At 51.1% G+C, this 23521-nt stretch overlaps 1 protein-coding gene across 1 annotated transcript in view; it reads right to left on the reverse strand.

Annotated features, from left to right (window-relative positions):
- LOC147113814 (slit homolog 3 protein-like) overlaps window positions 1-23521 on the reverse strand; it is a 714603-nt gene that overhangs the window by 58377 nt on the left and 632705 nt on the right. Inside the window, exon 28 of the mRNA XM_085995157.1 lies at window positions 18846-18985. Within this exon, the coding sequence (XP_085851283.1) occupies window positions 18846-18985 (140 nt within the window). The remainder of the gene's footprint in view (window positions 1-18845; window positions 18986-23521) is intronic.

Genomic DNA, 23521 nt, shown 5'->3' on the forward strand with positions numbered 1-23521 from the left:
TCTACGGACCGGAAAGCGGATTGTGTCCTTTCTGTGATCGGTACGCCACAGTGTCTTAATTTTTCCCCTCCTCTCTTCAAGGCATGGAATCTTGCTAACGTAATGATCCATGGGAACCAGCTGTACTCTAGTACCTTTCCCAAGTGCCTACTCCTCATGTGTGGAGCGAGACAGTGAGTTTCTGCAGGCTATTCAATTAGAGAGGGCATCAAAGCTAAGCCTGCTCCCACTCCTGTTTTCACGTGGCCACACGTGTGTGTTGGACATGGTGAAAGTTAACTTTTAACAGTTGAACTTCTTTGTATCTTAAAGAAACAGGTTTTCAAATCAAAATCAAATCAACTTTTATTGTCATTGTTAGTGCACAAGTGCAGTACAACGAAATGTAGGCTTGCGGCTCCCGAGAGTGTACATTTAGATTAAGACCTTTAAACATTCAACATACATTTGGCTTGTAATACATTAACATAAACATAACCATAATAAAGTGCATTGGCAGATGTGCAGGCTTTAGAGTTTATTTGTGGAGTTCAGTAGGATGACAGCCCTGGGAAAGAAGCTGTTCCTAAATCTGGTCGTACGGGTGCGAATGCATCTGTAGTGTCTCCCAGATGGCAGGAGGGCGAACAGACTGTGGCTGGGGTGGGTAGGGTCTTTGATGATGGACCGTGATCTCCGTAAACAGCATTTGTGGTATATGTGCTCTATGGTCGGTAGCCGGGTGCTGGTAATGCGTTGGGCAGTTTTGACTACCCGCTGCAGGGCTTTCCAGTCATAGTAGCTACAGCTGCCATACCATACTGTGATACAGTTTGTCAGGATGCTCTCTATTGTGCAGCGGTAAAAGTTAGAGAGGATCAGGGGTGACAGGTTACATCCCTTCAGCCTCCTTAGGAAATATAGGCGCTGCTGGGCCTTCTTCACCAGAGAGGAGGTATTGAGGGACCAGGAGAGGTCTTCCGTGATGTGGACTCCGAGGAACTTAAAGCTGTCCACCCTTTCCACCACAGCCCCATTGATGTGGATGGGGGTGTGACTTCCGCCTTTAGACTTCCTGAAGTCCACAATGATTTCTTTGGTTTTCTTGATGTTAAGGGCCAGGTTGTTATCGGCGCACGACTTCACGAGATGCTGGACCTCCTCCCTGTAGGCTGACTCATCGTTGTTGGTGACCTGGCCTACTACCGTGGTATCATCCGCAAACTTGATGATGGTGTTGGAACCATGAACAGCCACACAGTCGTGGGTGAAGAGGGAGTAGAGGAGGGGGCTCAGCACACATCCTTGTGGGGCCCCCGTGTTCAGGGTCAGGGGAGGGGGGAGGTGTGGTTACCTAATTTGACAGACTGGGGTCTGTTTGTTAGGAAGTCCAGGGTCCAGTTGCAGAGGGAAGTGTTCAGGCCAAGAGTTTGGAGTTTGGTGGCCAGCTTGTTGGGGACAATAGTGTTGAATGCTGAGCTGTAGTCTATGAACAGCATTCTGATGTAGGTCTCCTTACCATCTAAGTGATTCAGTGCCGAGTGGAGAGCAGTTGTGATTGCATCCTCCGTTGATCTGTTTGCACGATAGGCAAACTGGTGTTGGTCAAGAGAGGCGGGAACACTGGCTTTGATGTGAGCCAGGACCAGTCTCTCGAAACATTTCATTATGATGGGTGTGAGTGCGACAGGTCGATAGTCGTTCAGGCACGTCACAGCCGTTTGTTTTGGCATAGGAATAATGGTAGCGGTCTTGAAGCATGTAGGGACTACTGCCTGGGCCAATGACAGATTGAAGATGGCGGTGAAGACATCAGCCAGCTGATCAGCACATTCCTTGAGTACCCGTCCAGGGATGCTATCCGGTCCAGCAGCCTTTCGTGTGTTCACTCCGCGTAGAACACCCCTTACGTCGGAGGTCGACAGAGTGAGCACCTGGTCTTCCGGGGGTGGCAAGGCTTTGGTAGCCGGCTCCCTGTTGTCCCTGTCGAAGCGAGCGTAGAAGTTGTTAAGCTCCTCCGGAAGGGAGGCATCGCTAACCGGGGGGCTGGTGTTTTTGCCCTTGTAGTCAGTGATGGACTGGATGCCTTGCCACATGCGCCGGGGGTCCGAGTTGTTGCGGAAATGATCCTTTATCCGCAGTGTCTGTTTCCTTTAGGCAGTCCTGATCCCCTTTTTTAGGTTGGTCCTAGCTGCACTGTAAGCCGCCGCGTCGCCAGATTTAAATGCTGCGTCGCGTGCTTTCAACAGTGAGCGGACCTCTCCGTTCATCCAGGGTTTCTGGTTGGGGTATGTCCTGATATTTTTATGGGCCATGACGACCTCGACGCAGCTGTTAATGTAGAATAGCACTGTGGATGCGTATTCCTCGATGTCATTATGGGCAAACATGCCCCAATCAGTGCGTTCGAAGCAATCCTGAAGCTCCGATACTGCCCCCTGTGGCCATACTTTCACTGCTCTCACTGATGTTCTCCCTCTTTTGATGAGCGGTTTGTATGCCGGGGCTAGAAACAGGGAGAGGTGGTCAGACTTCCCAAGGTGGGGGCAGGGAATGGCCTTATAAGCGTCTACAATGCTTGGAAGTGTTGGAAAAGGAATGCATTGTCAGGCTTTCCGATATAAACAGGATGACTATGAAGTGTTGTGCGAAGAAGGCATTGCCTGTTTTCTGAAATGTAAAGTGCTTGTGTAAGGGAATGAGTGTTAGTAATGGCGACACCCATGAATGGTTTAGTTTCAGGGTAATAAAACAGGGGTAGCGAATCCTTTTGCTAAAGATAACAGTAGGTAAAGGAAGTCTAGTTTAAGGGAAATGGCTCTGAGGTAAACAATTGCAAACTGTTTTCATAAATAGTCTGTTTTCAGAGGATTTGGGAAATAGATACCTCATTTTGACATATTGGCCTAGAAATTGGGTATAGCCCCGCTTGAGGCGTTAGAACTGGCACTGCGCAAAGTTTATAGCCAGACGAAACTTATCGCTGCCTGGCGAGATATTGGGTTGCATCGCCCCCAAAGGGGATTGAGGCGCTAACTCAGACGTTGCACGGGGCTCCTAAGGCGCAAAAGTTCAGGCGCTACCCAATATCGGCGCGGACGGGCGCAGCGCAGGTGATCTCAATTACCGGAGACCACGAGACTTCTAAGCGCCGGCCGGCTCTTAAAGGGGTGGGTCAGTCAGCCTGAGCTGCTACACTCAACGCCCTGTAGGCCTCAGAATCGGCGCTCGCCCTTCTCTGGCGCAGGAAACTTGGTGAGGATGGAGAAGGTGAGACAGAGAGCAGAGCGCTTCAGCACTGAGGCTCTGGACCAGTTGGTGTCTGCAGTTGAGCGCCGTCGAGGTGTTCTGTATCCTGACAATGGCAAGAGGCCGAATCAAAAGGCTTACCGGCGATCTTGGAGGGAGGTTTCTCAGAGGGTCAACTCCAACAGCATGGCGACCAGGACCCCTGTTCAGTGCAGGAAGAAATTCAACGACCTCACTCGGGTCGTTAGGGTGAGTGTTGGTTATGCAAACTTCTGATTCCCTCCATCTGCACCTAACTTCGAGGATCCTGTTGCCATGATGCCCCAATGGCCATCTGTCAGCAAGCACCCATGGCCCTTTCTGGGCACACACATGGACATTTCACTCAAGGCCACATGTAAGGGCCCTTGCACCATGGGGGGCATAAGATGATCTCTCAAGGCATCATGTAAGGGCTCTTGCACCATGGGGGGCATGAGATGATCTCTCAAGGCATCATGTAAGGGCTCTTGCACCATGGGGGCATCAGATGATCTCTCAAGGCATCATGTTACAGAACTTCCCCTTCTTTCCCCTGCAGTCCAAGCTGGCGACGATGCGAAAGGAGCAGCGTCGAACCGGTGGCGGACCTCCACAAGTGGTCACTCTCATGGATCTCGAGGAGAGAGTGCACCAGATTCTTGGAGGACGTCTGTCTGGTCCTGTTACCACTGCAGCTGCCGACCCCATTCTCGACTGCGAGGGTAAGGCTCTCACCTTTTGCAGCTGTCTCCTTCCACTTGGTCCCCCCGCCAGCATGCTTCCTCAGTGTGCCGCAATGTGCCATGCCTTTCCGCCAACCTGTCCTTTTGCTAAAGCCACTCTTCCACCTCCCTGCTTTCAGGTGATGCATCACCAACTGGGGCTCCACGCCCTGAAGCTGCCAGTGCCAGTGCCTCCGGAGGCGAGGATCAGGAGGAAGCCGGACCATCCGTTCCAATCTCAGGGGAGCATACACATGTACAGACTGGGGATAGTAGTTCCCTGGAGGGGAGGGGTGGGGGCTCTGAGGATCAGGCAGTTGCCGGACCAAGCGGCATGCAGCAACGCAAGGGGGGTAGGCAAGTTCGGCCACCGTCTCCCCGGAGGGAAAGGCAGGTAGTGATGACTGCTGCACAGAGTGCAGAGGAGGTGCGTCGCCTGGCTGAAATGAGCACCCAGGCCCGGCTCAGGCACACTGAGCTGATGGCTGCAGTGGGGAGGATGCCTCAGTCAATAGATAGACTGGCAAAGAGTGTGTTGGACTTCAGGGCAACAATGGAGAGGACTCTCCAGGGCTTCGGGGCAACAATGGGCAGGACTCTCCAGGGCTTCGGGGCAACAATGGAGAGGTCTGTCGAGGGCTTCGGGCCAGCAATGGAGAGGACTCTCCAGGGCTTCGGGGCAACAATGGACAGGACTCTCCAGAGCTTTGGGGCAACAATGGAGAGGTCTGTCGAGGGCTTTGGGCCAACAATGGAGAAGACTGTCCAGGGCTTCGAGGCCGCTATGGAAAGGACTGTTCAGGGCTTCGGACAATCCCTGGAAAGGTCTGTGCAGGGCTTGTCCGAGGCAGTGGAGCGGTCAGCACTGGCCTTGTCCGAAGCAATGGAAAGAACTGTCAAGGGCTTCTCCGAAGCACTGGCACCTGGCTCACAGGTCCTCACTGCTGCCACGCAGTCACTTGCCGGCCTCGTTGATGCGCTATCAATTACTCATAAAAGACTGAGAGTTAGAAGAGTAACTAAAGGCTTTTATTAACAACAGAATGGAGGTCTGCCTCGCGTGGTCGACCGGTCCATGATACTAAGGGCTGGGGAGCAGTCACCTTTATACTAGGACCTGTGGGAGGAGTCAGCCGAGGCATGTCCAGGCATGTACACAGTGGAATACAAACAGGACAAACAGGAATACAAACAGTGGTTTACCACATTCACCCCTTGTTTAAAATTGAGTCCGGCGGGGTGAAGTGTATTAAAAGTTAGTGTATTGGAGTCTCTCCGGAGGTCTTGTCTGCCGCTGTGATCTGCGTGGCGACGGCAGGGGTAGTGAAGTTTCCGGCGTCGAGTCCAGCGTAGGCTGTGGCACAGGCGTGTCGTCCTCGTAGATGTCGAGCGGGTCGCGGGGCCCAGGCCTGCCGTCTGCTGGGGCTGGATATCGGATCGTGGGGGGGGGTGGTAGTGGGTAGTGGGTTACTGCGGCCCCCGAGGGTGCAAGGTCTCTTATGGAGACTGTGTCCTCCCGCCCGTCCGGGTATGCGATGTAAGCATACTGGGGGTTGGCGTGGAGGAGGTCGACCCTCTCGACCAGGGGGTCCGTTTTATGGGTCCTCACGTGTCTTCTCAGTAGGACCGGCCCTGGGGACGTCAGCCATGGCGGTAGCGATGTCCCCGATGTGGACTTCCTTGGGAAGACAAACATTTTCTCATGAGGGGTGGCGTTAGTGGCAGTGCAGAGCAGTGACCGAATAGAGTGGAGCGCATCGGGGAGCACATCCTGCCAGCGGGAGGTTGGAAGGCCCCTAGACTTTAAGGCTAGCAGGACGGCCTTCCAAACTGTCGCATTTTCTCTTTCCACCTGTCCGTTCCCCCGGGGGTTGTAACTGGTGGTCCTGCTTGTGGCAATACCCCTAGTTAGCAGGTACTGACGGAGTTCGTCGCTCATAAACGATGAGCCCCGGTCGCTATGGATATAGCTGGGGAAGCTGAACAGGGTGAAGAGGTTGTTCAGACATTTAATGACCGTGGCACTGGTCATGTCCGGGCAGGGGATGGCGAACGGGAAACGGGGGTACTCATCAATAATATTGAGGAAGTACACATTGCGGTCGGAGGAGGGGAGAGGCCCTTTAAAATCAACGCTCAGGCGCTCGAAGGGGCGAGTGGCTTTTATCAGGTGGGCCCTGTCTGGTCTATAAAAGTGCGGTTTGCACTCAGCGCAGACTTGGCAGTTCCTGGTCATGGTCCTGACCTCCTCAATAGAGTAAGGCAGGTTGCGGGCCTTGATGAAGTGGAAGAACCTGGTGACCCCCGGGTGGCAGAGGTCATTGTGGAGGGCCCGCAGTCTATCGATCTGCGCGCTGGCGCAGGGGCCACGCGATAGCGCATCCGGGGGTTCATTTAGCTTCCCGGGCGGGTACAAGATCTCGTAGTTGTAGGTGGAAAGTTCGATTCTCCACCTCAAGATCTTGTCATTTTTGATTTTGCCCCTCTGCTTGTTGTTAAACATAAAAGCAACTGAACGCTGGTCAGTGAGCAGGGTAAATCGTTTTCCGGCCAGGTAGTGCCTCCAATGACGCACAGCCTCCACAATCGCCTGGGCCTCCTTCTCAACAGCGGAGTGTCTGGTCTCCGGGCCTTGGAGGGTTCGTGAAAAGAAGGCCACGGGTCTCCCCGCCTGATTGAGGGTAGCGGCCAGGGCAAAGTCAGACGCGTCGCTTTCCACCTGGAAGGGGATGGATTCGTCCACTGCGTGCATGGTGGCTTTGGCAATGTCCTCCTTGATACGGTGGAAGGCTAAGCGGGCCTCTGCCGTCAAGGGAAAAGAGGTGGACTTGATCAGCGGACGGGCCTTGTCCGCATAGTAGGGGACCCACTGGGCGTAATAGGAGAAAAACCCTAGGCACCTCTTCAGGGCCTTGAGGCAGTGGGGCAGTGGAAGTTCCATAAGGGGAAGCATCCGGTCGGGGTCGGGGCCGATGACTCCGTGTTCCACAACACAGCCAAGGATGGCGAGGCGGTTTGTGCGGAATATGCACTTCTCCTTGTTATATGTCAGGTTTAGGAGTTGGGCGGTGCGGAGGAATTTTTCGAGGTTTGCGTCATGGTCCTGCAAGTCACGGCCGCAGATGGTCACATTGTCCAGATATGGGAAAGTGGCCTGCAACGCATTTTGATCTACCATCCGGTCCATCTCCCTTTGGAAGACGGAGACCCCGTTGGTGACGCCAAAGGGAACCCTAAGGAAGTGATAGAGGCGGCCGTTTGCCTCAAAGGCAGTGTACTGGCAGTCCTCAGGGCGGATGGGGAGCTGGTGGTACGCTGATTTCAGGTCAATGGTTGAGAAGACGCGGTACTGCGCGATCTGGTTGACCATATCAGCTATACGGGGGAGTGGGTAGGCGTCCAGCAGGGTGTAGCGATTTATTGTCTGGCTGTAGTCGATGACCAGGCGCTGCTTCTCGCCGGTCTTAACGACCACAACCTGGGCTCGCCAGGGGCTGGTGCTGCCCTCAATAATCCCTTCTTTCAGGAGCCGCTCCACTTCGGTTTTAATGAAAACCCTGTCCCCGGCACTGTATCGCCTGCTCTTTGTGGCGATGGGCTTACAGTCGGGGGTGAGGTTAGCAAACAGTTGGGGGGGGGTGACTCTGAGTGTGGAGAGGTTGCACCTGGTGCGCGGCGGGCAGTTTGGAAGCTGCTGGCTGCGGACTTTGAGTGGGGGTAGGGGTCCACCGTATGCCATCGTAACACTTTTAAGGTGGCACTGAAAATCTAACCCCAGCAGGACGGCAGCGCAGAGGTCAGGCAGGACCAGAAGTTTAAAATGATCGTACACGGTCCCATCTACTACGAGTGTCACCACGCAGTAGCCGCCGATGTCCGCCGACTGGGACTCGGAGGCCATAGAAATCCGCTGTTGCGCAGGCAGGACTGGGAGAGAGCAACGCCGCACCGTGTCGGGGTGGATGAAGCTCTCCGTGCTCCCAGAGTCAAAAAGGCAGATTGTATCGTGACCATTTACCTTAATGTCCATTGTGGAACTGGCCAGTTGGTGCGGTCTCGCTTGGTCCAGTGTAACGGATGCCAGCGTAGGGGTCGGTGTGTCGCTGCGGGTATCAGATGAGGCGGTGTCGGGGGCCTGCTGCGTCCCGGCTGTCGTCCAAGATGGCGGCGTCCATGATCCCCATGTGGCTGGAGGCGTCCAAAATGGCTGCTGTACCGGTGATTCGCACATGGCCGGGGAGGTCCAAGATGGCGGCCCGCATGGCCCACACGCGGCGCTGCTGGGGTTCGGGGTGGCTTTGGCCCTGCAGACGCTAGCGTAGTGTCCCTTCTTCCCGCAGCCCGAGCAGATCGCGTTTTTCGCCGGGCAGCGCGCTCTGGGGTGTTTTGCCTGGCCACAGAAGTAGCATTTCTGGCCTTGGGGCACTGCTGTCTGGCCTTGGGACACTGCTGCGGTAGTTGGGCCGTTGTTGGGGTGTGGCTGGGGTGGCACGGCGCTATGAGGCGGTCCTACCGTGTCCCAGGCTGTCATTCCCCGCGGCGTCCACGGTGCAGAGGAGTAGGCATCCATGCCCTGGTAGGCTGCATCCAACGATAGTGCGAGTTCAGAGGCCTTGCTGAGGTCGAGGTTACTCTGCTCCAACAGTCGCTGTCGGGTGTAATTGGATCTGTGGCCCGCTACAAAAGCGTCCCGGATAAGTTCCTCTGTGTACACGGCGGCCTTTACATCCTTACAACCACAGGCCCGGCCAAGCACAGACAGTGCCTGAAGGTATTCCACGGTCGATTCCCCAGGTTGTTGTTTACGACTCCCCAGGAGGTGCCTGGCGTACACTTCGTTCACTGGGCGCGTGTACTGGTCCTTGAGGAGCTTGATAGCGTCCGCGTACGAGGTCGCGTCTTGGATGACCGAGTACACTCGGTGGTTCACTTTGGAGGTCAGGACATCCAGTTTGTCCTCGTCCGATTTGATTGCTTCGGAGGTGGTCAGGAATTTTTCGAAACACTTAAGCCAGTGAGTAAACTTGGTGGATGAGTCCGCCTCCCGATGATCTAAGTCCAGGCATGCTGGTGTGAGGATCTTCTCCATTATAAAAATGTTGTTAATAAAATTGATGCGCTATCAATTACTCATAAAAGACTGAGAGTTAGAAGAGTAACTAAAGGCTTTTATTAACAACAGAATGGAGGTCTGCCTCGCGTGGTCGACCGGTCCATGATACTAAGGGCTGGGGAGCAGTCACCTTTATACTAGGACCTGTGGGAGGAGTCAGCCGAGGCATGTCCAGGCATGCACACAGTGGAATACAAACAGGACAAACAGGAATACAAACAGTGGTTTACCACACTCGTCCACACCCAGATTGAGGCAACGCGAACTCTCACTGCAGCCACCCTATCTGCATCAGCTAGGATCACCCCGGGCCCTTCCAGTCCCATACAAGGCCAGGAATCAGTGGAGCATGCGATTGTGGCGGATGAGCCGAGCCGGTCACCTCAGAGAGCCAGTGTGTCGTCCGACAATGGTGCAGGTGTCCTCTCTCGGCAGGTGACCATTCCACATGCCAGCGCTGGCACGTCTGCAGTGCAGCTGCCACCACCTGCAGTGCACACTGCTTCCAGCCATGCTCAGATCAAGCATCCTGTGTCCGCACCCTCCAAGCCCAGAGGTCGGCCAGGCCGTCCCTCAGGGGCTTCTGCGCTTCCAGACAGTCAGCAGGCGTCCCCCAGCCTTCACCCCGCCACTGGGGTTCAATTACGTAGGAGCAGCAGGGAGGGAAGGGGCCGAGCGCGAAAGAGAAGTCGTTCTCCATCAAGGGGCCAGCAGTAGAGGGAGGTGCTGAGACATTTCTTTGGCCAAAATCAAGGAGACCCTCACCTGTTGGAATTGTTGGAAATAGTTTGTTTAGTTTGGCGGCTTTGCCGAAGAGTTAACTGTTATTTTGTTAGTTATGGTTTCTGTTGACATGACGTTGTTTTGCTGTAATGAAAGACTTTTGTGACAATAAAGAGAAGTTTAAATGTGCTATGGAGTACGTGACTAATTACAGTGATGCTGGCCTTCAGAGGCTTTGAAACATCCAAAGTGCGCAGCAGTTAAGACACTCATCATTCCGCCAGAGGGGCCTCGATACGAGTCCTCATGAGCCTGTGACGGATGGCCCTTCCACTTTCAGGAGCCCTTCCATCTTCCTCCTCCTCCTCCTCCGCCTGCTTCTCCAGGGTCGGAGGGAAGGTGGTGAATTGACACCTTCGCCTACAAAGGGCAGCTGTAACTTGCCGGATGCAGCAGTGGACTGCAACCTGAGACATATTCGTGATGTCCCCAATGGCTCACTGAAAGGATCCGTTGCCATAAAAATTGAGGCCAACAGTCAGTTTAGCGGCCACCGACAGAGAGGTCATGCACCATAGATGCGGCTGCAGATCCTCAGCAAGCAGGTGGCACAGCTCAGTAAAAACGTCCATCCCGAATCGGAGCCTTCGCACACACTGCTCCTCCGACATGTCAAGGTATGACACCTGCTGCCTAAAGACCCTTACAGCATGCCCTCGGATTGGCCGACCTCCATTGCCCCTCCTCCTTCTGGCCAATCCCGACCCTCTCTCCCACCGTCTCTCTGCCCCTTCATAGTGTTCGGCCATGAGGCCGTGGCCCTCCAAAGCATCTCCCATTCCGATGCCAGTTGGTCAAAAGGCTGTTAGGTCTAGTGCTCCAACTGCTCCGGACAGGTTTGAGGGGCCCAAGTACTCTAATGCTAAATTCCAAAAACTCTGCTCCACAGTAGCTCACCAACTCTCTCCACCAACGATCGCAATGAACAGGCCAAGTGGCTGAAGCTTCTGTACTAGAGCTGTCCCCTTTAAATAGCGCCCCCCGACTCCGAGAAGGGCCTGCTAACGCTCCTTCGAACTGTCACTAATAGCGCTAGGCGTAAAGGCTCCGGGCACCACCCAATATCCGCTCAGGCGCCCCTAAAAGGCGTTGCACAATGAAATGACGTCATGATCTGCTTGCGCTCACGGGCGCGCACAAACACTTAGCGCAGGCGTTAAATGTATAGTCAATATGGGAGTTGTCGCTATCTTCATTGAGCCCGCCCCAACATTAGGTTACGCCCCAATTCTCGGTCTCTTTAGGCGCTAACCGCTGGCGCAAACAACCGAATTTCTAGGCCATTGTCCTTTGATGTAGTTAAAATATGATGTACAAAGGATCATGCTTTTCAATAGTATCTCGAGTGTACTCGAAAGATACAGAAACTGGTAAAGTCACTCTTTGTATACAGTTAAAGGCTGATCACCTTTCTGTGCATCAATAAAGTCTGTTCCGTATACTCCACTATGAAGTTTCGAGCTTACTCAAAACATGTTGTTGTGAACCAGAGGAGAAAGGAGGTTGCTTAACATTGTGCACTTTCAAGCAACAGACACTCGATAGACATATTTTGAAACATATAAAATTCTTACAGGGTTTGACAGGGTAGATCCTGGGAGGATGTTTCCCCAGGCAGGGTAGTCTCGAACTGGGGGGGGGGTAATGTGGTAAACCACTGTCATACCTGTCTGTGTCTGTATGTGTATTCCACTAGGTACAGGTCTGGACATGCCTCGGCTGACTCCTCCCACTATTCCAGGTATATAAGTGACTACCTCCCAGTCCCTTAGTATTCTGGACGGGTCGACCACTCGAGACAAGACCTTCATTCTTTAGTTAATAAAAGCCTGATTGTTACTCGCTCAACTTCAGTCTTTTGAGTAATTGATGGCGCATCAATTTTATTAACTAAATTTTTTATAATGGAGAAGATCCTCACACCAGCATGCCTGGACCTGGACAGTCGGGAAGCGGACGCTTCCACCAAGTTTGCTCACTGGCTCACGTGCTTCGAGACATTCCTGACTGCCTCCACTGCGGTCGAAACGGATGCGGACAAACTGTCTGTCCTGTTCTCCAAGGTGAACCACCGAGTGTACTCAGTCATCCGGGATGCGACCTCGTACACAGCCGCCCTCCAGCTCCTCAAGACCCAGTACACGCGCCCTGTGAACGAAGTATACGCTAGGCACCTTCTGGGGAGTCGCAAGCAACAACCTGGGGAATCGACTGAGGAATACCTCCAAGCACTGTCCGTGCTTGGCCGGGCCTGTGGGTGTAAGGCGGTAACGCCCACTAAGTACACGGAGGAACTGATCCGGGATGCCTTCGTAGCGGGCCACAGGTCCAACTACACCAGACAGCGACTGCTGGAGCAGAGTGACCTCACCCTCGACAAAGCCTCCGACATCGCACTAACGCTGGACGCAGCCTTCCGGGGCATGGATGCCTACTCCTCTGCACCGTGGACGCCGCGGGGAACGACAACCTGGGACACGGTAGGACAGCCCCATAGCACCGTGCCACCCCAGCCACAGCCCAACAACGGCCCAACTACCGCAGCAGTGTCCCAAAGCCAGACAGCAGTATCCCAAGGCCAGAAATGCTACTTCTGTGGCCAGGCCAAACACCCCAGAGCGCGCTGCCCGGCGAAGAATGCAACCTGCTCGGGCTGCGGGAAAAAGGGACACTACGCCAGCGTCTGCAAGGCCAAAGCCACCCCGAACGCCAGCAGCGCCGCGTGTGGGCCGTGCGAGCCGCCATCTTGGGCCTCCCCAGCCATGTGCGAACCACCGCAGCAGCAGCCATCTTGGACGACTCCAGCCACATGGGAATCATGGGCGCCGCCATCTTGGACACCAGCCGGGACGCAGCAGACCGCCAACCCCCCCCCATCTGATACTCGCAGCGACACACCGACCCCTACGCTGGCCTCTGTGACGCTGGACCAAACGAGACCGCACCAGCTAGCTCGGTCCAAAATGGACGTTAAGGTAAACGGCCATGCAATAAACTGCCTTTTTGACTCCGGGAGCACAGAGAGCTTCATCCACCCCGACACGGTGCGGCGTTGCTCTCTCCCAGTCCTGCCTGCGCACCAGCGGATTTCTATGGCCTCCGAGTCCCAGTCAGCGGACATTGGCGGCTACTGCATGGTGACACTAGTAGTAGACGGGACTGTGTTCAATAATTTTAAACTCCTGGTCCTGCCCGACCTCTGCGCTGCCGTTCTACTGGGGTTGGATTTCCAGTGCCACCTCAAAAGCGTTACGATGGCGTACGGTGGCCCCCTCCCCCCACTCACAGTCCGCAGCCAGCAGCCTCCAAATTGCCCGCCGCGCACTAGATGCAACCTCTCCACACTCAGAGTCCCACCCCCCCCACTGTTTGCTAACCTCACCCCCGACTGTAAGCCCATCGCCACAAAGAGCAGGCGATACAGTGCCGGGGACAGGGTTTTCATCAAAACCGAAGTGGAACGGCTCCTGAAGGAGGGGATTATTGAGGGCAGCTCCAGCCCCTGGCGAGCCCAGGTTGTGGTCGTTAAGACCGGCGAGAAACAACGCCTGGTCATCGACTACAGCCAAACAATAAACCGCTACACCCTGCTGGACGCCTACCCACTCCCCCGCATAGCTGACATGGTCAACCAGATCGCGCAGTACCGCGTCTTTTCGACCATTGACCTGAAATCAGCGTACCACCAGCTCCCCATCAGCCCTGAAGACCGCCAGTATACTGCTTTTGAGGCAAACGGCCGCCTCTATCACTTCCTTAGGGTTCCCTTCGGCGTTACCAACGGGGTCTCCGTCTTCCAAAGGGAGATGGACCGGATGGTCGATCAAAACGAGCTGCAGGCCACTTTCCCTTACCTAGATAATGTGACCATCTGCGGCCATGACTTGCAGGACCATGACGCAAACCTCGAGAAATTCCTCCGCACCGCCCAACTCCTGAACCTGACATATAACAAGGAGAAGTGCATATTCCGCACAGACCGCCTCGCCATCCTTGGCTGTGTTGTAGAACACGGGGTCATCGGTCCCGACCCGGACCGGATGCGTCCCCTTATGGAACTCCCACTGCCCCACTGCCTAAAAGCTCTGAAGAGGTGCCTAGGGTTTTTTTCCTACTACGCTCAGTGGGTCCCCTACTATGCAGACAAAGCCCGTCCGCTGATCAAGTCCACCTCTTTTCCCGTGACGGCAGAGGCCCGCTTAGCCTTCCACCGTATCAAGGAAGACATTGCCAAAGCCACCATGCACGCAGTGGACGAATCCATCCCCTTCCAGGTGGAAAGCGATGCGTCCGACTTCGCTCTGGCCGCCACCCTTAATCAGGCGGGGAGACCTGTGGCATTCTTCTCACGAACCCTCCAGGGCCCGGAGACCAGACACTCCGCGGTCGAGAAGGAGGCCCAGGCTATCGTGGAGGCTGTGCGTCATTGGAGGCACTACCTGGCCGGAAAACGATTTACCCTGCTCACTGACCAGCGTTCAGTTGCTTTTATGTTCAACAACAAGCAGAGGGGCAAAATCAAAAATGACAAGATCTTGAGGTGGAGAATCGAACTTTCCACCTACAATTACGAGATCTTGTACCGGCCTGGGAAGCTCAATGAACCCCCAGATGCCCTATCGCGTGGCACCTGCGCCAGCGCGCAGATCGATAGGCTGAGGGCCCTCCACAATGACCTCTGCCACCCGGGGGTCACCAGGTTCTTCCACTTCATCAAGGCCCGCAACCTGCCTTACTCCATTGAGGAGGTCAGGACCATGACCAAGAACTGCCAAGTCTGCGCTGAGTGCAAACCGCACTTTTATAGACCAGACAGAGCCCACCTGATAAAAGCCACTCGCCCTTTCGAACGCCTGAGCGTCGATTTTAAAGGGCCTCTCCCCTCCTCCGACCGCAATGTGTACTTCCTCAACATCATTGACGAGTACTCCCGGTTCCCGTTCGCTATCCCCTGCCCGGACATGACCAGTGCCACGGTCATTAAATGTCTGAACAGCCTCTTCACCCTGTTCGGTTTCCCCAGCTATATCCATAGCGACCGGGGCTCATCGTTTATGAGCGACGAACTCCGCCAGTACCTGCTCGCTAGGGGTATAGCCACAAGCAGGACCACCAGTTACAACCCCCGGGGGAACGGACAGGTGGAAAGAGAGAATGCAACTGTTTGGAAGGCTGCCCTACTAGCCTTAAAGTCTAGGGGCCTTCCGACCTCCCGCTGGCAGGAGGTGCTCCCCGATGCGCTCCACTCGATTCGGTCACTTCTCTGCACTGCCACCAATGCCACCCCTCACGAGAAAATGTTTGTCTTCCCAAGGAAGTCCACATCGGGGACATCGTTACCGCCATGGCTGACGTCCCCAGGGCCGGTACTACTGAGAAGACACGTGAGGGCCAATAAAACGGACCCCCTGGTCGAGAGGGTCGACCTCCTCCACGCCAACCCCCAGTACGCTTACATTGCGTACCCGGACGGGCGGGAGGACACAGTCTCCATACGAGACCTCGCACCCTCGGGGACCGCTGTAACCCACTACCCATTACCACCCCCCCCCACGACCCGATATCCAACCCCAGCAGCCGGCTCGCCTTGGACCGTCACCCATGAGGACTACACTCCAGGGCCCCAGCCTACACGGGACGCGACGCCGGAAGCTCCACCAACCCTGCCGTCGCCACGTCGATCACAGCGGCAGACAAGACCTCCGGAGAGACTCCAATACACAAACTTTTAAATACACTTCACCCCGCCGGACTCATTTTTAAACAAGGGGTGAATGTGGTAAACCACTGTCATACCTGTCTGTGTCTGTATGTGTATTCCACTAGGTACAGGTCTGGACATGCCTCGGCTGACTCCTCCCACTATTCCAGGTATATAAGTGACTACCTCCCAGTCCCTTAGTATTCTGGACGGGTCGACCACTCGAGACAAGACCTTCATTCTTTAGTTAATAAAAGCCTGATTGTTACTCGCTCAACTTCAGTCTTTTGAGTAATTGATGGCGCATCAGGGTCACAGTCTCAGAATAAGGGGTCGGCCATTTAGGACTGAGATGAGGAGAAATTTCTTCACTCAGAGGGTGGTGAATCTTTGGAATTCTCTACCCCAGAGGTCTGTGGAGGCTCAGTCGTTGAGTATATTCAAGACAGAGACTGATAGATTTTTGGATATTAAGGGAAATGGGGATAGTGCAGAAAGGTGGAATTGAGGTAGATCAGCCATGATCTTATTGAATATTGGCCCATATAGATTGGGCCAACCAAATTAGTAACAATACTGTGGAGGAGGAATTCCTGGAGTGTTTACGGGATGGTTTCCTGGACCAATATGTCGAGGAACCAACCAGAGATCGGGCCATCTTAGACTGGGTATTATGTAACGAGAAAGGATTAATTAGCAATCTTGTTGTACAAGGTCCCTTGGGTCGGAGCGATCATAATATGATCGAATTCTTCATTAAGATGGAGAATGAAGTAGTTGACTCAGAGACTAGGGTCCTCAATTTAAATAAAGGAAACTACGATGGTCTGAGGAGCGAGTTGGGTAGGATTGATTGGGGAATGGCACTCAAAGGGTTGACGGTGGATAAGCAATGGCAAACATTCCAAGACCGCATGGATGAACTACAGAATTTGTTCATCCCAGTTTGGCATAAAAATAAAACAAAAAAGGTGACTCAACCGTGGCTAACAAGGGAAATTAGGGATAGCATAAGATCCAAGGAGAGGACATATAAATTGGCCAGAAAAAGCAATAATCCTGAAGGTTGGGAGCAGTTTAGGATTCAACAAAGGAGGACAAAGGAATTAATTAAGAAAGGGAAAATAGAATATGAGAGTAAGCTTGCTGGGAACATAAAAACTGACTGTAAAAGCTTTTATATATATGTGAAGAGAAAAAGATTGGTGAAGTCAAGCGTAGGTCCCTTGCAGTCAGAATCAGGGGGATTTATAATGGGGAACAAAGAAATAGCAAACCAACTAAATACATATTTTGGTTCTGTCTTCACAGAGGAGGACACAAATAACCTTCCAGAGATGCCGGGGAACATAGGGTCTGATGAAAGGGTGGAACTGAAAGAAATCAGTGTTTGTAGGGAAATGGTGTTAGGAAAATTGATGGGACTGAAGGCCGATAAATCCCCAGGGCCTGATAATCTACATCCCAGGGTACTTAAGGAAGTGGCCCTAGAAATAGTAGATGCATTGCTGGTCATCTTCCAGAACTCGATAGACTCTGGAACAGTACCCATGGATTGGAGGGTAGCTAATGTTACCCCACTATTCAAAAAAGGTGGTGGAGAAAAAGCGGGGAATTATAGACCGGTAAGCCTGACATCGGTAGTGGGGAAAATGCTAGAGTCCATTATAAAAGATGTAATAGCAGAGCACTTGGAAAGCAGTGACAGGATCGGACAAAGTCAACATGGATTTACAAAAGGTAAATCATGCTTGACTAATCTACTGGAGTTTTTTGAGGATGTAACTGGTAAAATAGATAAGGGAGAACCAGTGGATGTGGTGTATTTGGGCTTTCAGAAGGCTTTCGATAAGGTCCCACATAAGAGATTAGCATGCAAAATTAAGGCACATGGGATTGGGGGCAAGGTATTGACTTGGATAGAGAACTGGTTGGCGGACAGAAAGCAAAGAGTTGGAATAAACGGGTCGTTTTCCGAGTGGCAGGCAGTGACTAGTGGGATACCGCAAGGATAGGTCCTAGGACCCCAGCTGTTCACAATATATATTAATGATCTGGACGAGGGAATTGGATGTAATATCTCCAAATTTGCAGACGACACAAAGCTAGGTGGGAGGGTATGCTGTGAGGAGGATGTCGTGAAACTCCAGTACGATTTGGACAGGTTGGGTGATTGGGCAGAAACATGGCAAATGCACTATAATGTGGATAAATGTGAGGTTATCCACTTTGGTGGCAAAAACAGGAAGGCAGATTATTATTTGCATGGCAATTGATTGGGAGAAGGGGAAGTGCAAAGAGACCTTGGTGTTCTTGTGCACCAGTCGCTGAAGGTAAGCATACAGGTGTAGCAGGCAGTTAAGAAGGCAAATGGTATGTTGGCCTTCGTAGCAAGAGGGTTCGAGTACAGGAACAAGGATGTCTTGCTACAGTTGTACAGGGCCTTGGTGAGACCGCACCTTGAGTATTGTGTGCAGTTTTGGTCACCTTACCCGAGGAAGGACGTTCTTGCCATGGAAGGAGTGCAGCGAAGATTCACCAGGCTGATACCTTGGATGGCAGGAATGACGTATGAGGAGAGATTGTGTCGATTGGGCTTATACTCACTGGAGTTTAGAAGATTGAGAGGGGATCTCATCGAAACCTATAAAATTCTGTCAGGACTGGACAGACTAGATGCAGGAAGGATGTTTCTGATGGCCGGGGAGTCCAGAACCAGGGGTCATAGTCTAAGGATAAGGGGTAAGCCATTTAGGACTGAAATGAGGAGGAATTTCTTCACCCAGAGAGTGGTGAACCTGTGGATTTCTCTGCCACAGAGGGTGGTGGAGGCCAGTTCACTAAATATATTCAAGAAAGAGTTGGATATATTTCTTAAGGCTAAAGGGATCAAGGGATATGGGGAGAAGGCAGGGATAGGGTACTGAATTTGGATGATCAGCCATGATCTCATTGAATGGCGGAGCAGGCTCGAAGGGCTGAATGGCCTACTCCTGCACCTATCTTCTATGTTTTCTATGTTTCTATGAATGGTGGTGCAGGCTCGAAGGGCCGAATGGCCTACTCCTGCTCCTATTTCTTATGTTCTTATGATAGGAACCTGGCTGATACTCCCCCCTCCCAAGCTCAGGGCTGCTGCGATCAACCTATCGTGGGACCTTCTCGTTTGTGTGGCTTGCATGGATGGACACTGGAGGAGAATAGGCCTTAAGTTTCTAAACAAGTAACAATCTGATGTGCTGGAGACCCTGTTTCTGAGATGCTTTACAATCAATACCTGTGTAATTGGGTGGACAAAGACAGGCGTAGTTGTTGATTCCATCTACACATGTGGAGTTATTTTCACAGTCATTATCTTCGCAGTCATCAGGATTTACCTCGCACAACTGTCCCTCAAAGCCCGCTGGACATAGACATCTGGAACAAAAGGAGGAAAAAGAATAACAAAATACGTTATGAAATTAAAGGTTCTATGGAATAAGTACCGAGTAGCAGTAAGAAATGGGATTGGGGACCTGCGAGAATGTGATTATAAATATATCCCTATCACCTTTCCCTTCGTCTTCTCTCAGTCTACAAGCTCCACATTATTTCTCTGTCTCGACCCAGTTGGCCAATTGAGCCACTGATACTGTCGCTGGGTAAGATACTCCTCTCAGTTATTCTCTTCATCTTGGATTTGGATATAAATTTAGATCAGAGGCAGGAGAGAAAGATTTCAGGTTAGCCCTAGATATTTTCTCAGCTTCAGCATCAATGATCTCTCCTGTAAGCAACCCTGCGTCCCCTATAATCAGGAGTTTATCTTTACTGCTCAACATCTAGTCGTACAATGGTGTGACATGGGGTGTAATAATTGAATGTCCTTGTATTATAAACTGGTTACTGTAAACTCTGATGGTTGGCTCTCTTAAGATACTCTGGCTTAGGCTCTTGACTGCCTCTTTCAGTAGAACTTGCCAACTGACACAGCACCTGTGTTCTCCTGTTCCTCTCTGGACAAGAAGTTGAGGGCTTGATCTCTAATCCGTCCTCTGTCCAGGGACTAGGCCATAGGGTTGCCATTCAAACCGTTGCCCCCCTCCCCCCGGGTGGAGGCACCTGACAACTAACTCCAGCTGTTTCCAAAATGAAAAGGATTATCCCAACTCAATAAGCATGGTTTGTTCACAGGAAAGACTTAACGGCCCTCATTCCTTTAGCAGAAGAAACGCAGATCAGTCTGCCTGGCTTTAATATACATCTCTTTAGTCAGATGCAAAGTAAAACTCCTTCTACACAGTCCCATGGTCAAGGTATAACACAGGTTAGGTGCAGAGTAAAGATTTATATGTTTTGATGAGTACTTCCAACAGGGTGTCATTTCCATTTTCAACAAAAGTCATCCCATGGAGTCTGAGTGAGATAGAAACATAGAAGATAGGAGCAGGAGTAGGCCATTCGGCCCCTCGAGCCTGCTCCGCCATTTAATAAGATCATGGCTGATCATCCAAATTCAGTACCCTGTCCCTGCTTTCTCCCCATATCCCTTGATCCCTTTAGCCTCAAGAAATATATCTAACTCCTTCCTGAATATATTTAATGAATTGGCCTCAACTGCCTTTTGTGGTAGAGAATTTCACAGGTTCACCACTCTCTGGGTGAAGAAATTCCTCCTCATCTCTGTCTTAAATGGCTTACCCCTTATCCTTAGACTGTGACCCCTGGTTCTGGACTCCCCCGCCATCGGGAACATCCTTCCTGTATCTAGTCTGTCTAGTCCTGTTAGAATTTTATAAGTTTCAATGAGATCCCCTCTCATTCTTCTAAACTCCAGCGAATATAAGCCCAATCGACCCAATCTCTCCTCATACGTCATTCCTGCCATCCCAGGTATCAGTCTGGTGAATCTTCGCTGTACTCCCTCCATGGCAAGAACATCCTTCCTCAGATAAGGCAACCACAACTGCACACAATACTCAAGATGTGGTCTCACCAAGGCCCTGTACAACTGCAGCAAGACATCCTTGCTCCTGTACTCGAATCCTCTCGCTATGAAGGCCAACATACCATTTGCCTTCTTAACCGCCTGCTGCACCTGCATGCTTACCTTCAGCGACTGGTGCACAAGGACACCCAGGTCTCGTTGCACTTCCCCTTCTCCCAATCTATTGCCGTTCAGATAATAATCTGTCTTTCTGTTTTTGCCACCAAAGTGGATAACCTCACATTTATCCACATTATACTGCATCTGCCATGCATCTGTCCAATCACCCAACCTGTCCAAATCATACTGAAGTTTCTCGGCATCCTCCTCACAGCACACACGCCCACCCAGCTTTGTGTCGTCTGCAAACTTGGAGATATTACATCTAGTTCCCTCATCTAGATCATTAATATATATTGTGAATAGCTGGGGTCCTAGCACCGATCCCTGCGGTACCCCACTAGTCACTGCCTGTCACTCGGAAAAAGACCCATTTATTCCAACTCTTTGCTTCCTGTCTGCCAACCAGTTCTCTATCCAAGTCAGTACCTTACCCCCAATCCCATGTGCTTTAATTTTACACGCTAATCTCTTATGCAGGACCTTATCGAAAGCCTTCTGAAAGTCCAAATACACCACATCCACTGGTTCTCCCTTATCTATTCTACCAGTTACATCCTCAAAAAATTCCAGTAGATCAGTCAAGCACGATTTACCTTTTGTAAATCCACGTTGACTTTGTCCAATCCAGTCACTGTTTTCCAAGTGCTCTGCTATTACATCTTTTATAATGGACACTAGCATTTTCCCCACTACCGATGTCAGGCTTACCGGTCTATAATTCCCTGTTTTCTCTCTACCACCTTTTTTGAATAGTGGGGTTACATTAGCTACCCTCCAATCCATGGGAACTGTTCCAGCGTCTATAGAATTTTGGAAGATGACCAGCAATGCATCTACTATTTCTAGGGCCACTTCCTTAAGTACCCTAGGATGTAGATCATCAGGCCCTGGGGATTTATCGGCCTTCAATCCCGTCAATTTCCCTAACACCATTTCCCTACAAATACTGATTTCATTCAATTCCTCCCTCTCATTAGACCCTATGTTCCCCGACATCTCTGGGAGGTTATTTGTGTCCTCCTTTGTGAAGACAGAACCAAAAGTATGTATTTAAATTGCTCTGCCATTTCTTTGTTCCCCATTATAAATTCCCATGGTTCTGACTGCAAGGGACGTACGCTTGACATCACCAATCTTTTTCTCTTCACATATCTCTAGAAGCTTTTACAGTCAGTTTTTATGTTCCCTGAAAGCTTACTCTCATACTCTATTTTTCCCCTCTTAATGAATCCCTTTGTCCTCCTTTGCTGAATCCTAAACTGCTCCCAATTCTCAGGTTTGCTGCTTTTTCTGGCCAATTTATATGTCCTCTCCTTGGATCTTATGCTATCCCTAATTTCCTTGGTTAGCCACTGTTGGCAATCTAATGCCAGCATGTGCTGAATTATGGGTAGCTTACACCCTTTAGGACCTGGGTTCAGGTTGTACAAACTCAATTTCCATAGGGTCCTTACAGCTCTCCAGCAGAGGAATTAAAGTCCCAGAGAAGAAATGGAGTGCGTGCTAACTCACTCTTCCTCCCAGTCACTTTACAACTTTAAAGTTGATTCCCTACTCTCCTAATAAAATAAAGAATTACTGAAACATCCAAAACTTCAACTGCAGAATAAGTTTACTTTAAAGGCCCCAACACTATCCACTCACTACCTTTCTTGAAAATGAAGATCCAAAATAGTTTTGGAACAAAAGTCCTGGAGGTTTGGTTTGTGGGATCATCCACAAACTCCAGCCGCTAAATTAGAGCTGGTACAGTATTACTCAAACACAAGACTACCTACTTGGGTGACTTTTATTGGTGCTGGAGCAACCAAATTTGAGTTTGATTTAGTTCCTCCATTCTAGCATTTTTGCACTGAGTTAACTGCGGTATATTGCAAGTGAAAATGTAAATGCATCGAAGGACATTATCGCCAAATTCACAACTCCACAGCCATTGGGAAAAACACAGCAAGGGAGGGAGAAGAGTTCCCAATCTTTACCCCAAAATAGAGTATCCTATCGGTTATGCTGACTGCAGGTTTTTGATCTGCCAGTGACATCATTAGTATTACGGTGTAGTTCCCTCTCAATTTAAAATCAAATCTCTGGAACAAATTTATTTTTGATCGTGCCACTTGCTGTGAAAGACTCTGACCCTGCCGAATAAAACTCATTCCCTCCAATTTTGGACAATGACTGCAGCTTTTAAGCATTGACCTGAATTGCAAAGGAACATTTTCTTTTAGCAAATTTTTTCACAGTTCCCATTAAGATGAAAATGAACTCCTGACAATATAATTTGTCGTGCTTGTTCGATCAAACACTCTAGGAATTCCCGCTGAACTTCTTTACTTGTGCCACTAATATACATCTCAATGCAGCAGATAAGAGGACCCAACCATACTCCATCTGGTGCTCAGGACAAAATGTCATCAAGTTTTACTGACTTTGACCAAGAGAGAGAAGGATCATGAGCTGCTGACAGCAAATTGTAGCTCCTTACCCCCACTCTCCTTTAGCGGACCTTCAGTGAGATCAAAGCTTTGTGGTAAAGACAAGCTAAACTGTTACAGACGCACGAAGGTCAGAAATATGAATTTTATTGGGCATTTGCAGATTATATTTATTATTACATTGGGTCACTGGACCCTATCCAGAGTAAATAAAGCAGTCTCAGGCTAGGGTTACTGATGGAGCAGATCAGGCTTGAGAGTGACATTTTTATTTCTGAACTTATGTATGAGACTGTAGAAAGTTCATGGATGCTTGGTCATATACTCTACCCAGAAATAACACTTCAAAAAGGCGCAATCGCTCAACCATAACATACTCCCAACAAAATCAAATTCATTTCCAGGGAGATTTCCAGATACTATCAACTTTCA

Source organism: Somniosus microcephalus, chromosome 8 (genome assembly GCF_052327205.1).
Source record: "Somniosus microcephalus isolate GS21.2 chromosome 8, FLI_Smic_1.0, whole genome shotgun sequence".
NCBI classification, from domain to species: Eukaryota; Metazoa; Chordata; class Chondrichthyes; order Squaliformes; family Somniosidae; genus Somniosus; species Somniosus microcephalus.